The sequence below is a fragment of the Aulonocara stuartgranti genome (assembly GCF_965226115.1).
Source record: "Aulonocara stuartgranti genome assembly, chromosome: 19".
Lineage (NCBI taxonomy): Eukaryota > Metazoa > Chordata > Actinopteri > Cichliformes > Cichlidae > Aulonocara > Aulonocara stuartgranti.
The window spans coordinates 10,500,627-10,515,138 of record NC_138955.1 but is presented as its reverse complement, the minus strand read 5'-3'; the positions used below and the strand labels follow the sequence as shown (position 1 = coordinate 10,515,138).

Sequence of the window (14,512 nt, the reverse complement as noted above, 5' to 3'; positions counted from 1 at the left end):
AACACCCCCCAAAAATCTGCAGATTATTCAAGCTGATAAACTTTATTTTCTTTTTCATTACGAAATTGTATGTTACTCATTGCAAACATGACAATACACAATAAACACTTAAATCTGAATACATCACTGTCATTTAGAATTTAAACTATGCGGCAACATTAAAAAGAATATCAGTTTAAAAGCAGCAGGGAGTAGGGCGCTTGTTCAACATGAACAAAAACATGATCACAAATGCTTGCATTTATGAAAGAGACGCAGTCACTAGTGAAGCGGTCAACAGCAGAGTGAAAGTGCTATACTGAAATGAAGACAACAATGTGTCTTACACAAACGTGACTTTTCTAATTTTGAAACTTGTAGTATTTGTTATAGATTTTACGTGATAAATATTAATAACGCAATTTTTTTTTTTTTTTATGCAAAAATTCCCCATTTCATTGCCCAGTCTTCTTCAGTCTTAAGCGTGAATCTACTATGACTCCAATCTATGCATCGTCTCGATCTTTTGTTTATTGTTTGCCTAAAGACACAAGCATCAATCCAGGTTTGCCTGCAGGAAATTCCTTTGGATCTAAGATGAGATTGTGTGGTCCATAGATGTTACCCCTGACTGACGGGGTTTTCTGGTTCTACTTGGCACCTTAGTTCTCGGTTTGCAGCTACAGAACCTAAGCCTGAGGCTTGCAAAAGCTGACTGTTGACTCTCTTTGACGGTCTGTGAAGCAGAAAGATAGTCAGCAAAAAGAAGTCACTCAGAACTGTGTACCTCTTGAACAACACAAGCAGATGTTACATTAAACACTGTGGCGAAAACACAATTGCGGCGGGGAAACTGGATAGTACTATTGCTATCATGTAGCTCCCTCTACTGTCTGATGTGAGACCTGCAGAATGTCCATGTGGCTTTGTAACTCCGCCAGAGGTGAGACGGGTTTCACGGTCTTTAACTTCAGCTGAAAATTCGCTATCTGCTCCTAAAGAGAAAAAAAAATGACAAGAAAATTAGAACAGGAGAGCAGAAAAAGCCAGAGGTCAGATCATTAGTATTAAGAAATAATTCCAAAGCTATACAAGATGACAAGAAAATGAAGCTTCACCACAGGTAAGGCCAGTTCTGTTAGCTTCTTCCAATGGGATTTGACCTCTTCTTCACTCAATAATCCTCTGTCCACCAGTCTTCCAATTACAAACCGGTAGTTCTTCCTCTAAAAAACACAACAAAAATAATAAAAACATTTGCAGAAAATTAGAGATTTCAGTGTCAAATGACCTTAAATTAAATAATTAGAGGTTATAGAAAAAGGTTACATTTTTAAATATGTATATAAATAAAACTGTTTAAGGAACACTGGGCCTGACAGAACTGAACAAAAAAAAAGAGGAAGAATTCAAAATGATGGAGAATGCTGGAGGCCAAATCTTTCAATTCAAGACAGGGACCGTTTCACATGTCATTCCCCTCGGCCTTGTTTCCAGTCTGTTTACTCTAGAAAGCAGACAGACTGGAAAGCAGGAGTATTAAAATCCACTGGAGAAGCAGTGAAAATAAGTCAAAGAAGAAGAATCCAGGAAGGAAATAAATAAATAAAGTCTCCATCCAGTATAAACATGCTATAAGTGTTTAGGCGAGTAGGTTTGAACAATTTATAGTAAAGAAACTTTCAAGAAAAGAAACATCAACAGAACTGTTCCATTTTGCCGACACTGTTCAGTCTTGTAGATTTTTAACACATTGAAATTGAAAAGGAAAAAAAAAATTAAAAAAAATAAAACGATGTGTGTTGCACACCTCAATCTAATGTTTTTTTAGGATCTATCCAAGGACATGTATAACAAGTTTGATATATGTTCAATTTGACTGTCATATTATGATCATTAATACATCTATATCATTCATACCTCTGTGTCGCTGGCCTTCAGCACAGCAGTGACTGTAAGCGGGGTAAAGAGCAGGTGGATGGGGGCGGAGGAACAGCTGTCTTTCTCCCACAGCTCAGCGAGCTGCTCCAGCAGCGCTGTGACAGGAGGCTCTGACCCTGAACCATTACCAACAGCATCCCCGCCACGTCCGCTGCACTCTGACAGAGGCAGCACCGGGAGCTCTGCCGACACTGAACAGATACACAGAACACATTCTCAGGTCTGTCAAGGACGTTTCATAATGTTTACATTTAAGAAGCAGAGCAATTTTGAATGATGAGAGTTAAACACTTAAAATCTCACCCAGTTTGCAGGCCAGTAGGACACTACAGTTCAGAAGCATCTGCTCTGACAGTACATTCAAAAACTAAGCAAGAAAAAAGAAGGAAGACTGTAATTAACACTGGGAAACGACTCATCAGTAAATTCGGTGTAATTTTATGACACTCGTCTCTCTCTGACGCACCTTTCTGCAGGATAATGTTTCTCCCACTTTTTGCAGCAGTGTTAGGAGCTGAGAGCCAGTCGGCAGCTCCTTATCAGTCCTCGGGCCAACAGCGATGCTCAGCAGTTCCTACATTAAAAATTAAACCCTTTGAGTTCAGACATATCGTTGACTTTTACATATTTAAGATCTTATTTATTACATGGACTTTCTAACATTCTGGTGAGGCACACTCGTGATTTAACAGTAAACTGTGTGACATAGTGGGGAAAAAAAAAAAGAGAAAAGAATCACAAATGAAATGTTGTTATTACAAAGCACTGCTGGACAAAGTACTAACACAAAAAAAATAAATAAAAATACCTTCATTTCAACGATGATGTCAGAGGGCAGTGAAGCACTGTGGTCACAGTGGGGAGGACAGGACATCACTCTCTCACTTCCTTGTTTCCTCTTGGGAGTTTGTGACTTTTCCTGAGGGACCAGCTCAGCCACAGTTCTGTCCACATCAGAGTCTGGAGCAGGTGGACTACCAAGAGCCTTCATCACGCGGTCATACCTGCTCTTCCACTCCCGTCTTACGAGTGCTTTATAAGAGAGAATTATAATGAGAAATTAATGGAAATTAGATATCCTGAGAGTGCTTCTCTCATCTACAATGGAAATTATGTTCTTAAAATAATACCGGCATCACAGAGAGTTTGAGGTCAGTTCAATGTTTTTGTACGCTTTAGTCTGGAGGCTTAGTTAGTAGTAAAACAGGCCTAAGTCGAGCACAAAAAGCTTGCAAAACTACTGCCCTGCCATAAAATTCAGCCTTTCCTTCATTTACATTCATTCAGCAGTTCAAAGCAATCAATGCATTCATGTTCCAGTGGGGACTTCCCAAAACTGTTTTTAAAAAGTTAAACAAAAACACAAAGACTTGCAAATCTTATAAACTGAAATTTTATTCAAAATAAAACATTTAAAAAAGAAAAATGGAAGAAATAGTTTGAATTTGTAAAAATGTATAATTTAAGGGAAAAAAAAAGAAAGAAAAAAAAAGTCATTTGAATTGGGTGGCAGGCCTACGTCTCCAAAAAAAGTTTGGATAGGGCCACGTAATCACTGTGCATCATATTTTAAAAACAGTTCATCAACCCCATCTCCTACCTGGGACTGATGTACCTGTATGTACTTTTCAGCACTGATGGTGCCTTTCCAGCTGTGCAAGCTGCAAAATCCATGGACACTAATGCACCCCCATAACCAACAGAGATCCAGCCTTTGGAACTGAGCACTAATGACAAACTGGATGCTCCCTCTCTTCTCCTCATTGCAATTTTAATCCATCTGACCACACAACAGTTTTCCACTTTGCCTCAGTCCATTTTAAATTAGCTTTGGCTCAGAGAAGACAAAATGTTCTCTGGATTATATTCACATATGGCTTCTTCGAGAAGGCTTGCTCGAGGTCCACCTGTCTGTAAACAATTCCCCACGTAATGTTTTCTGGAACTCTTCCTAAACTCAAGAATCATACCCGTTTTAAATGCAGTGCTGCCTGAGGGTCCAAAGGTCAATCTCAGTTAACCTATTAGGTTGAAAGATTTTCTTCCAGGCGTGTCCTTTTCAATACCACTCACTTTCCCAGCCTTTTGCTCCTTGCGCCCCAGCTGCCATACCCCCATGTTGCCGCCATCAAATTAAACACAAGTGTATAAATGCCTCTAGGGATGGGTACGAAAACCAGTTCTTGTTGAGAACCGGTTCCCATTGTTTCAATTCCTTGGAGTTGTTTGCCATTTTTGCAAACGATTCCCTTATCGATTCTAGTCGCCCCGAATTACATCACCACGTTGCGGAACGTTTTGCAACTTCGTTGGCCGAAGTTGCAAAACTGGCAGGAAACACGGCGCCTAAGCGGCTCAAACGCTGAAAAGTTTGGTCACACTTTACGAGAACGGATGACAACAGGGCAACTTGCAATACTTGCAAAGTAGATATTTCAATTAAGGGAGGAAACACTACGAATATGCAAAAGCATTTGCTCACAAAACACGCGATGACCTTAAATGAATGTCGTGTTTTTAATTCCGCTCCGGACTCGTGAATCTCAACCCAGCAGCAGCGGTAACGTTTGCACGTCCTCTCCCGTTAATGCGGCAGGTAAATAATCAACTAACAGTGCATATTATGTTAGCGCGATCTGCCTTATTACAAAACCTGCCATTACTGTGCATTTAGGTGACCATGATGAGAGAGACAGACAGAGTCTGGCTCAGATGCTGGCAGTTCTCGCTGCAGTCTACCGGTAGCGTCTCCTTTCAGGCCAGGGTAGACGAATGTCACCGAGCAGTGACTAAGTTTGTGGTAAAAGGCTTGCACCCATTTGCCACAGCAGATGCCCCCGATTTTCGGTAAGTGAATGTGTTTAATTGTAGGCAGGGACATTACTGGATATTCTTGTGTAATTGCTACTGAAGAATATTTATTTTATTATTTTACATTTACAATTTTTTTTCCTGGGGACCCTGTGACACCCCATTGAAGAGCCGTAGGCTGTGGATCTCTTAAGATCTCACTGTTGGGTTTGTAAGGCCATGTTACTCCTAAATTTCTATCTTGTTCAAAGAGAAGTTCTAAGCTAAAAGGAGAACGCTAAGAGAATCGAATTGTTAAACAGAATCGAAAATGGAATCGGAATCGTTAAAATCTTATCAATACCCATCCCTAGATGCCTCTCTAGAATAAATATGACATTACATTTTGTCTGTGTCTGTTGAAGTATAAGCTAAGATTTTTGAAAGTAAATAAAATGAACAACTGGTCATTGGATCTCCTTCCAATAAATAGATAAATAAAAATTATAATCTTCTTCTGCAGACATGCAGAAAATGCACATCTGAAACAGCTCTATATTTAAGTTTCTGGGTGATCTATCCCTTTAACTAATTACCTGTAATGTTAGCCGAAAGCCAGCTGCAGGCTTTTTCTGTTGCAAGACGTTTGGTGATGTTTTCCGAAGTGGCGAGTACCTGCGTAGAAATTCGAGTGTAAATATCCAATTCCAAACTCATCCACAAAGGTTTCTCAGAAAATTCTTTTATTAGCTAAAACTCTATATTGCGGTAGTTTGTTGTACTTATGTTCTGCTTCCTTTTTTTTTCTTAAACCAAATATGTATTCTTGGACTTACAGTAGGCGAAGTCTCATGAGGGAGCAATATTCGTATGGCTTCAGGGCTCTTCTCACAGCAAAATCTGCAAGCAAGAGGGTGTTTTCTTAACTGAAAGTGGCACCTTGTAATAATTCCCAATCAAATCTATTCACGTAACAAGAAAACGGCTGGGCGCTTGTAAAATAAGCTCTCGTACCTGGTGGCTCTTGCCAAAGCCTCCAATCCCGCATCACACAATTGAGCACAAATGGAGTCATTCAGTTTTGATGGATTTGAGTTTGGCGACCCCAGTCCGTCTCTCAGCATCTTTTCTCCTCGTCCCACCAACTCATTTACTAAGGTAGCCCTGCGGGAAGCCCAAAACGAATAACACAACTGTACAAAAATTACATTTAAAATAAAATAACAACGATGCTCTTAGTAAGTCTTGAGCAGATATCTATATAACATTTAAACACAGAGTGGTAAATTTACAGCAGTTGCCACTGAAGTGCTGTAAAACAAGCTGTTGGACAGTCTCTAGCCTCCTAGGTAAGCAACCAACCAAAGCTGCAGGCTGATTACAAACCATTCTCAGAGTCACTTTCAATTGGAAAAGGATAATCTAATGGAAGGCAGGTTAAATAAAAACAAAGGGATGTGAAAGCTGCAGTTAATTTGCAATCTAGTGGCTTAAAAACCAGCTTACTCTGAAAGCTCCACAATACTCACTTCATATGCTTGACAGCATTGGATCCAACCCTCTCAGCTACAAATTCCACAGTGCGACGTAACGATGGAGGCTGGTTGTGAAAGAAGGCTTGCTCGAGGTCCACCTGTCATATTCAAGCAACAGATTTAAATACCCCACACACAGGAATTATTGCATTTAAAGTCCTGTTTACTGTGCCGCTTGGTTATTCACCTGCAGTTTCTGCTGTGACCTGTGAGCTGCTGGCGTGTCCTTGAGCTCAGCAGACGTGGGAGTAATCTTGCGGATAATTCCTCCGCTCTTGGCTGTGCTTCCGGACACAAAGGCAGCCAAAAGCTTACGAAATTCACCTGAATGAATAAAAACAAGATGGATTTATCTAAAGAAAGCGCGTGTTGCTGTCCCTTGGCTCATCTGTGGTGAACGTGTTGAGCAAACGTGAACAAAGCTGTGCAGTTTCTGATTAAAGGACGGTTTATTTTTCAAACTTCTTAATGAAACTCGAGTCCACCAATGACTAAACAAAAGGCCAAACAACCTATAAGAACTGTGCCATTCTTGCACTCGCTACTCTGCATCCAATCAAAGGGCAAAAAATCCTGCAAAGATTGAGTCCTGTAGATGCAAGACTTTAAATTTAATGTGTCTATGGTTAAGAATAATTACACCAGTACAACAAAAAAAAAAAAGAAATTACCATCCTCAAGACAGAGCTTCACTTTAACCAAAAGAAAAGGACATGCTAGTCCAACAACCCAGCTCCCCATATGCAAATTAAAAGACACAAAAATAACGTGAGGACCAGCCTCGAACCTACAGATGAAATGACAAAGCAGTTTTGTTATGAAAAAAAGCTCATAACCAGCCCAAGAGAAACTCTATAAAAAGCCAAGAAAGTGACTGATAACATACAAAGTAATTCACTGTAATAATTTTTACTGTAATTGTAACAGCCAGCGACAGACACTCTTTCTTGCAATTCAAATACTTTGTGAGACAATCCATTTTATTAGTATTATTTTTTTAATGCTACTACCAGTAAAAAACACACACTGAACAGAAAAAAAAAAGAAAAGAAAAAAAAGATCAAAACCTCACAGATAAACATACACGTGTAGATGAATGTGCGAATCAGCTGGCTGGTTGTACCAAACTTGTGACTCCTTGTTCCCATGAATCTCAGTAATAAAGGGGAAGGTAAAGACTCCAATGTTAATATGGCTATTAAACCATCTAAATTAAGGCATGCAGAAATAAACAGCTACTATAAATTAAGATAAGAATACAGTGCCCTTAAACCCAATTTAAACATAAGATTTACATTCAGCATTCCACATTTCTACTCACCAAGAAATGGACAACAAGTATAAAGAAGCTGCTGATCCACCAGAGGAATACAGTCCTAAAAAAAAAATTAACAAGCATATAAAAACAAGTCGTTTTATGGACAAACACCTATTAAAGTTTGTCACTTACAAGCCCTGCCACATTTATGTCGCTTTCTTCCACCTTGGCAACCTCAGTAAACTCACTAGTGAAGAAAATATCCTCTGGAATCACTGGAATCTACACAAGTTAAACACAAGTTCAACTACATGTTAGCATTACGTATAAATAAATATTATTCTCAGGCATCATAAAAGTGTTAAATAGATCTTTGATTCATGATTGGTGAGTCTGCTGCTCACTGTATAAACCATTACATAAAAAACAAATCTTGCCTACACATTGTAACTCACCTGAAAGAGCCAGCCTAATACTGACACCATCAGTAGCTTATTTAGGTAACACATTTCTTCACATCGATCAAGAACCAGTTTCCTGCAAGCAAACAGGAGACTTTTTATTTTACTATATACACATACCATTTACCTGTACTGTCATAACTAGTTTACATGCATGCATATGAAGACAAACCTATATAGGAGAAGCAGTGTGCCCAATGTGGTCCTGTAGCAGAGCAGCCGAGGGCCGATAAAGTCTAGCATGGAGAGGAACTCCACCAGCCAGGGAACAGTGAGGATGGTGTGCCTTCTCCTTATACTGTTTCTCAACACAGCACACACATCTAGCACTGGAACACTCTGTGGGACCAAGAGGGAAAGAAAAAAAAAAAAAAAAAAAAAGTAGCATGGCATCAAATATACATTTATATCTGTACTGCAGATGTACAGGAAGAAAATAAAAGGAACTGAAACTACTTCTGACTTTTACATACACCATTTAAAAACAGGCCTGAACATTTGGTGCAATAAGTATTTGTTTCATCACCTTGCTGCGCAGGGCTATAGCAGTATCCTGTATTTCTCTGGACGGCTTCTCGGATGTTTGGTAAGGCAGAAAGGAAATGAATCCCAGAAACTTTGCTAGAAGACGAGCTAGGAGCAACACAGAGGAGAACCGCTGCTTCTCGTCCTAAAAAGGATGAAATAATAAACAGCATAAGAGCTCATCTTCTTAGAGAGGACAGGTTTAAGAAGATGAGCTCTCCAGGTACCCAGGTTAAAATACATTGCTTCAAATAAAAAAGGAAAATACAGCTGTAAAGCATTTTAACAAAACACCCACAAGAGCTGCAGATGCAGATAACAAAATACCTGCTGCTCCATGTCTCCATCTTCCTCCTCCTCCTCTTTGTCCCGCTCACAGATGGAAGCAGGAGGGCTCAGGATGGACACCTCGTCCAGCTGGAGTAGCTGCTGGCACAAGCTATCCTGCAGGTGCTGGTTCAGCTGGCAGCTAGTGCACAATATACAAAACAGATTATAACAACATAGTCCATTAAAAAAAATTAAAGAAAAAAGTTTAACTAGTAAGAACACAGGAAATTTATATGAAATTTAATATTTATTATGCTGTTATCTTTTTACTTAAATGTTGTTGTCTCACCAGCTAGCAGCCTGCAGGAAGTCCCTGAAGAACTCTTGGTAACCAGGAAAAGATGGAGGTGAGCACGGGCCAACAACTCCGTGAGGCTGAATGAGACGCTCTTCAAGACGCTTCAGGCGCCCCAGACCCTCAGCTCCCAACATGCCTAACAAGTCAGCATCAGGAGCATCTCCAGAAGTGCTGTTCACTCGGGGACCTTTACACATCTAAAGGAAAAAAAAAAAAAAGGTCAATTTGAGACCTTATTGGGCCAAGTAAGAAGAATGTCACGTGGTGGCAACTTCTGCAATGAGATAGATAGCTTTTGTTAAAATGTATGATTTACCTGAATAAGCTGCTTCAGGAACAGACGCGCAAAATGAGAATGATTTCCTGCAGAAGTCATCTGACTCATCATTCCTCTGAAGTAAAGACAGAAAAAGATCCTTTATTACATTGAAATCCTTAATTTCACCCAATTCCTGACCATGAGGGGGAGAAATAAATAAATAAATAAATAAATAAAACACTGCTGTAACTAACTGGACTTACCTGATCCTATTTCCAAGTGCAGTGTCAAAATTCCACCCGGGTTCCTTGTGAAAGTCCTCCCACTCTCTCAGCACCTCATAAAAAATATCTCTGTGAGAAGAACAAAAGAATCAGGTGATTAAGATAATTGATGAATGGAAAAAATATACTTGATCATTAATAAAATTAATTCAGTGGTTTTATTCAACTTATTTCAACAGTTGAATCCTTAATTCACCAAACAATCAAGAAAAGTTTCTCATCTCACAATTAAATCTACAAATTATCCAACTATAATATTTCACACTGTGTCGATCGACAAACAACATTGCGTTTGCAATTTAAAGCAGTTCACCTCTATAAAATGGACAAAAGCAGAAATGTACCTCTGTTTTTTGAAGATGTGGAAAGCCTTGTCACTGCTAAAGTTGGACCGGTTGTCAGTATCAGGTTGGAAAGGGACCGAGTGGATGAAAGTGGACACTGAAGGAGAGAGCTGAAATACATTCATTTTATTTTTTTTTAAGTGAAGATGGGTCAAAATAAGAATCTGGATTAACAACATAGGTTGGTAGTAATGTTAATAACATAGCATACAGCACTGGGAAAGATTTAAAAACACAATAAATGTTTGCATTTACTTCATCAGCTGTACAATACAACTCTGTTACCTTGGCCGTGCTTTTATCTTGGGCCTGAGTGAGTAAGTCCCTGAGATGTGGAGAGAAAGATGCCACCCGTTCATTCTCTGCCAGCAGTCGCAATGTGCACTTGTCCAAATGAGCTACCAACCTGATAAATTACAAGAAGACATGGTTACGAGTCAAAAAGTTAAGAATGTTGAGGAGTCGGTTAAGTGGAGAAAACAAAAGACACTCACTGAAACTGATTCTCCAGGACCTTCACTGCAAAATACACACAATTGTGTACTAGTCTTAAATAACATCTTTCGAGAATATCTGAAAATTTGAAACAGATCGGGACCTTCAACACACACACACACACACACACGCAAATATGCAATCCTAGTATTTGTAATATTCCGTGACTGCACACCTGAGTGTGAATGAGCTGCACACAAACTTTCCTGTTCATCGTCATGAGTGTGAGGGGACCGAGACGTTAGTAACTGCATCACAAAGAAGAGCTCCAGGAAAATGTTTGGTACGAGGTTTTCTGAAAACACATAAAAAATTTTTTTAACTAATTTAAATGTGTTTAGTCTTTTTTAAATTTCTTTCATTATTAATTACTCTTTAATTACTTAACAGAAACCTGTTGACAGGCATTTACTAATAGCTGTTCTTCATCTAGCAAAATTGTTTGTACAAGTTCATTTTATCCTCATGTAATTGTTTTTAGATAATGATCACCACCTTGTGGTCATTTACCAGAGATGCAGGTACTATACAGCTCAACCAAAAGATCCAGTTCCAAGGAGAAAGTGACTTTGGATGGTTCAGGACAAGTTGTCTGTTGTTCTGGTGTAACTTTAGATCCTGTTTTAAGCACTGTCTTGGTAGGGGTGCATGGTTCCAAAGAAGACGGCTGAGGAGAGCCGACCTGCTGGGCACGCTTTGTCCTAAAAACAAGAAATTCCTGATCATAAAACTACAAAGATAAACTGAGATGTGGAAAAAAAAAAATACTTCAGCTGGTGCAAAAACAGCTGAGACTGTTATACATATAAGAACCTGAAGGGGAATTTTACTCTAATCCAGAGTGTACAGACGATTACCAACAAAATATGGATTACACTTCCATCATTCCCTGTAAAACACAGCAAAATATTACCCATCTGTAAGTAATATGGCACCCACTAGCAGACATGGATTACTGGCCAATCCAAAAACTAAACACATTTTCCCCACAATGCACTCAAATCTGTTTGACCAAATCGAGGAAAAGTGCACTTACTTTTCCTTTTTAAGCAATTCCCTTTCTTCCTGCAGACTCAGAGAACTGCCCCCTGTCATCGACCCCTCGAGTGGCACTACTCCTGACAGGGGGCTGGATGGTTTACTGAACGGGGTGGAAGTGAAGCAGGTCTTTGGTTTAGAGCGTGGCCGCTCTGCACTTACTGGTGTCGGGTTTATTCTTCTAGTTGGCTTAGATGCCCTGAGGAATAACAGAAGTGGTCAGATTGTTTGAAAATTACATGTTCAAATCTATATATTTACGACTCTACTTATGTTAGACTTGTGCAGACTCACGCAGGAGAAATGGGTGAGGAGCCAACAGGAGGGAACTCCTCCAAGTTGTTGAAATTGAGCTGACCTACAGATGGAGGTGAAACCTGCTCAATTATCCTACCATACCCTTCTCCTCCTCTTACTGATCTCCTCCCCCCAGTCTCATCAATATAATGCCCTCCACGTCCTCGCCCCCCCAATGACATGTTGCCACCACTCTTCTTGCGGCTTTTCTGGGACTGGAAGCTAGGGCTGTGCTGAAAGTCAGGAGGAGAAACCATGTAGTCCCCAAGCATGATCCTTTGCCCACCACGTCGCTCAGATCCTGAAGGCCTGGAAGCAGGGCTCCATGTTGTAGAAGAGGAGGGGCTGCTGAAGGCAGTGACCCCGCTCAGACAGTGAGATCCTTCAGGTCCAGGTGACACAAATGAAGGAGAAAACAGCTGGACGCGGCTCGCAGCCCGAGTACCATTTCCACCACTGGTAGACTTGCAGCCCCTTTTTTCCGAGAAAACATGGGTCTGTGCAGCAGGCCTAGGGCGGCTGGGAGTCTTAGCTGGGGTGGCGGGGCCATGGGTGAGTGCTTGACTGCTCTGCTCTCTCAGAAAATTTAAAAGAAAAGGGACGAACTCCTCTTTGTGAACTGTCAGCCCGAGTTCACTAATCGACAGCTTGTCCTCGTCCTGTTGAAGAAAGAGACTTTAAGTGTTGGAAAATTGGATCGAGACAAGCGCATCAACCATCTATCAACCATGAAATAACTCAGATCATCAGCGCGATTAAATCCTAGATGCATCCCAAGATAGTAGATATCCACGCAATTAAATTTTCTGGATAGATACAGTTAAATCTCCTAAGAAAATTATTATCTAACCTAGCTAACAACGTGCTGTCTAATTTATGGCAAAACCCCACATCTGTCTTAAGAGAATGAAAATAATAGTAAAATTATTAAGTAACTGTGGTAAATTATGACAGGTTTTACTGAAAACATTTCTTCTGAAAAAAGGGAAGCTGACAGCTACCATCTTGTCTGTAGTCGACCTGATCTACAGCTAACGTGGCTCGCTAGCACAGCAGCTAAAAGTTTTGTTTACAATTAGTTACGAGCTGTGTCATCACACAGAACAAAGTAAGCGGAGATAAAACGCAGATAAATGCTCCTCTCGTGATAGTATTACCCGTTTCAGACCTACCCCTGCACTCTTTAGCCAGTCCACCACCTTAATAATATCCACTTTGTGTGATAGAAGCGATTCCAAAAGAGCCGCCATTCTTGCCAAGCGCTGCGCGGCTGAAGAACTGAGAGGAAAGGGGGCGGGGTTAGCCTGTGTACGCATGCGTGTTGCAAATTACGTGTGCCAACCACGTGTGTTTGTCATCTGAGCCTTCAAGAGTCATTCAAGGACCGTTAAAAGGGCCTGCTTTCACATGTCATCCACACACTAATAATAACAACCTAAATACAGTCCTTTGCAAAAAAAAAATAATCTCGAGTCACCACTCATTTTTTAATATTTCGCTTCCAAGGAGGGAGACTTTCTCAAAAACCTTTTAAAGTGGTGTTGCGTAATAGTTTCCTGGGCTTTCTGAAAATCATAGCATGGTGTGCTGTGTTGCCTTAAAATAACCTGAGGAAATTGGAAGTTTTTGAAAAGTATCCTAAAAAGTATCCTAAAGTCATGTCCTATCATGCACTTCCTTTTGGAAAACATCTGATTGATCAACGTCTTCGCTTTTCAGCATGACAATGATTCCGATAACACTGCCTGTGCAGTAAAAACATACAATGAAACACTATCAGTCGCGGACTGGCATCGCCTGGACCTCAGCATTACCGAAAAAATGTGGGATCATGTTGACAGAAAACAAAAGAAAGGGCAGCCAGCATTCAAAGAAGAGCTTTAAATACTCTTCAAATAGCCTGAATAACTATTCCTTAACACTACTTTACAACTTAAAAAAATTAAAAGAAAACCTCGGGGTGTGTTGAAAATGCTCACATGAAGTGTATTTTTGCCTCACATACTGTATTTCTACATATGTTTGCAACTTACAATGAATCGCTACACCTACACTACCAGTCAAAATTCTGGACACACCTTCTCATTTTTCTTTATTTTTACTACTTTCTACATTGTATATACACACTGAAGACATCAAATATATGGAATTATGTAGCAAAACAAAAATGCTAAAAACTCTAAATATGTTTTATATTTTAGATTCCTCAAAGTTGCCACCACTTGCTTTGTTGACCACCTTCTCTCAATGAGCTTCATGATGTAGTCACCTGAAATGGTTTTCACTTCACAGGTGTGCCTTGACAGGGTTCATTTGTGGAATTTCTTGCCTTCTTAATGGGGTTGGGACCATCAGTTGTATTGTGCAGAAGTCAGGTTGGTACACAGCTGACAGCCCTTATTTGACAACTGGTTCACACCGTGAAGCATGGAGGAGGAGGTGTGATGGTGTGGGGGTGCTTTGCTGATGACACTTTTGGGGATTTATTCAAAACTGAAGGAACACTGGACCAGCATGGCTGCCACAGCATCCTGAAGCGACATGTCATCCCATCCCATCCTATTTGCTTTTAGTTGGACCATCATTTATTTTTCAACAGGACAATGACCCCAAACAAACCTCAAGGCTGTAAGGGCTATTTGACCAACAAGGAGAGTGATGGAGTGCTGCACCAGATG

At 40.2% G+C, this 14,512-nt stretch overlaps 1 protein-coding gene across 1 annotated transcript; it reads right to left on the bottom strand.

Annotated features, from left to right (window-relative positions):
• Nucleotides 1-17: 17 nt before the first annotated feature.
• cdan1 (codanin 1) lies at nt 18-13,150 on the bottom strand (the record flags this gene model as incomplete). Its single annotated transcript, XM_082515876.1, has 28 exons — nt 18-974; nt 1,098-1,205; nt 1,900-2,111; nt 2,224-2,287; nt 2,387-2,494; nt 2,729-2,952; nt 5,307-5,385; nt 5,547-5,610; nt 5,725-5,874; nt 6,240-6,343; nt 6,433-6,569; nt 7,567-7,621; nt 7,696-7,785; nt 7,959-8,040; nt 8,137-8,303; nt 8,491-8,634; nt 8,817-8,958; nt 9,109-9,314; nt 9,434-9,509; nt 9,640-9,729; nt 10,005-10,114; nt 10,290-10,410; nt 10,499-10,577; nt 10,675-10,794; nt 11,010-11,200; nt 11,536-11,736; nt 11,832-12,493; nt 13,007-13,150. 28 exons carry the CDS (start codon nt 13,148-13,150, stop codon nt 852-854), a joined length of 4,053 nt encoding a protein of 1,350 aa, XP_082372002.1. The 3' UTR covers nt 18-851.
• Nucleotides 13,151-14,512: the final 1,362 nt, after the last annotated feature.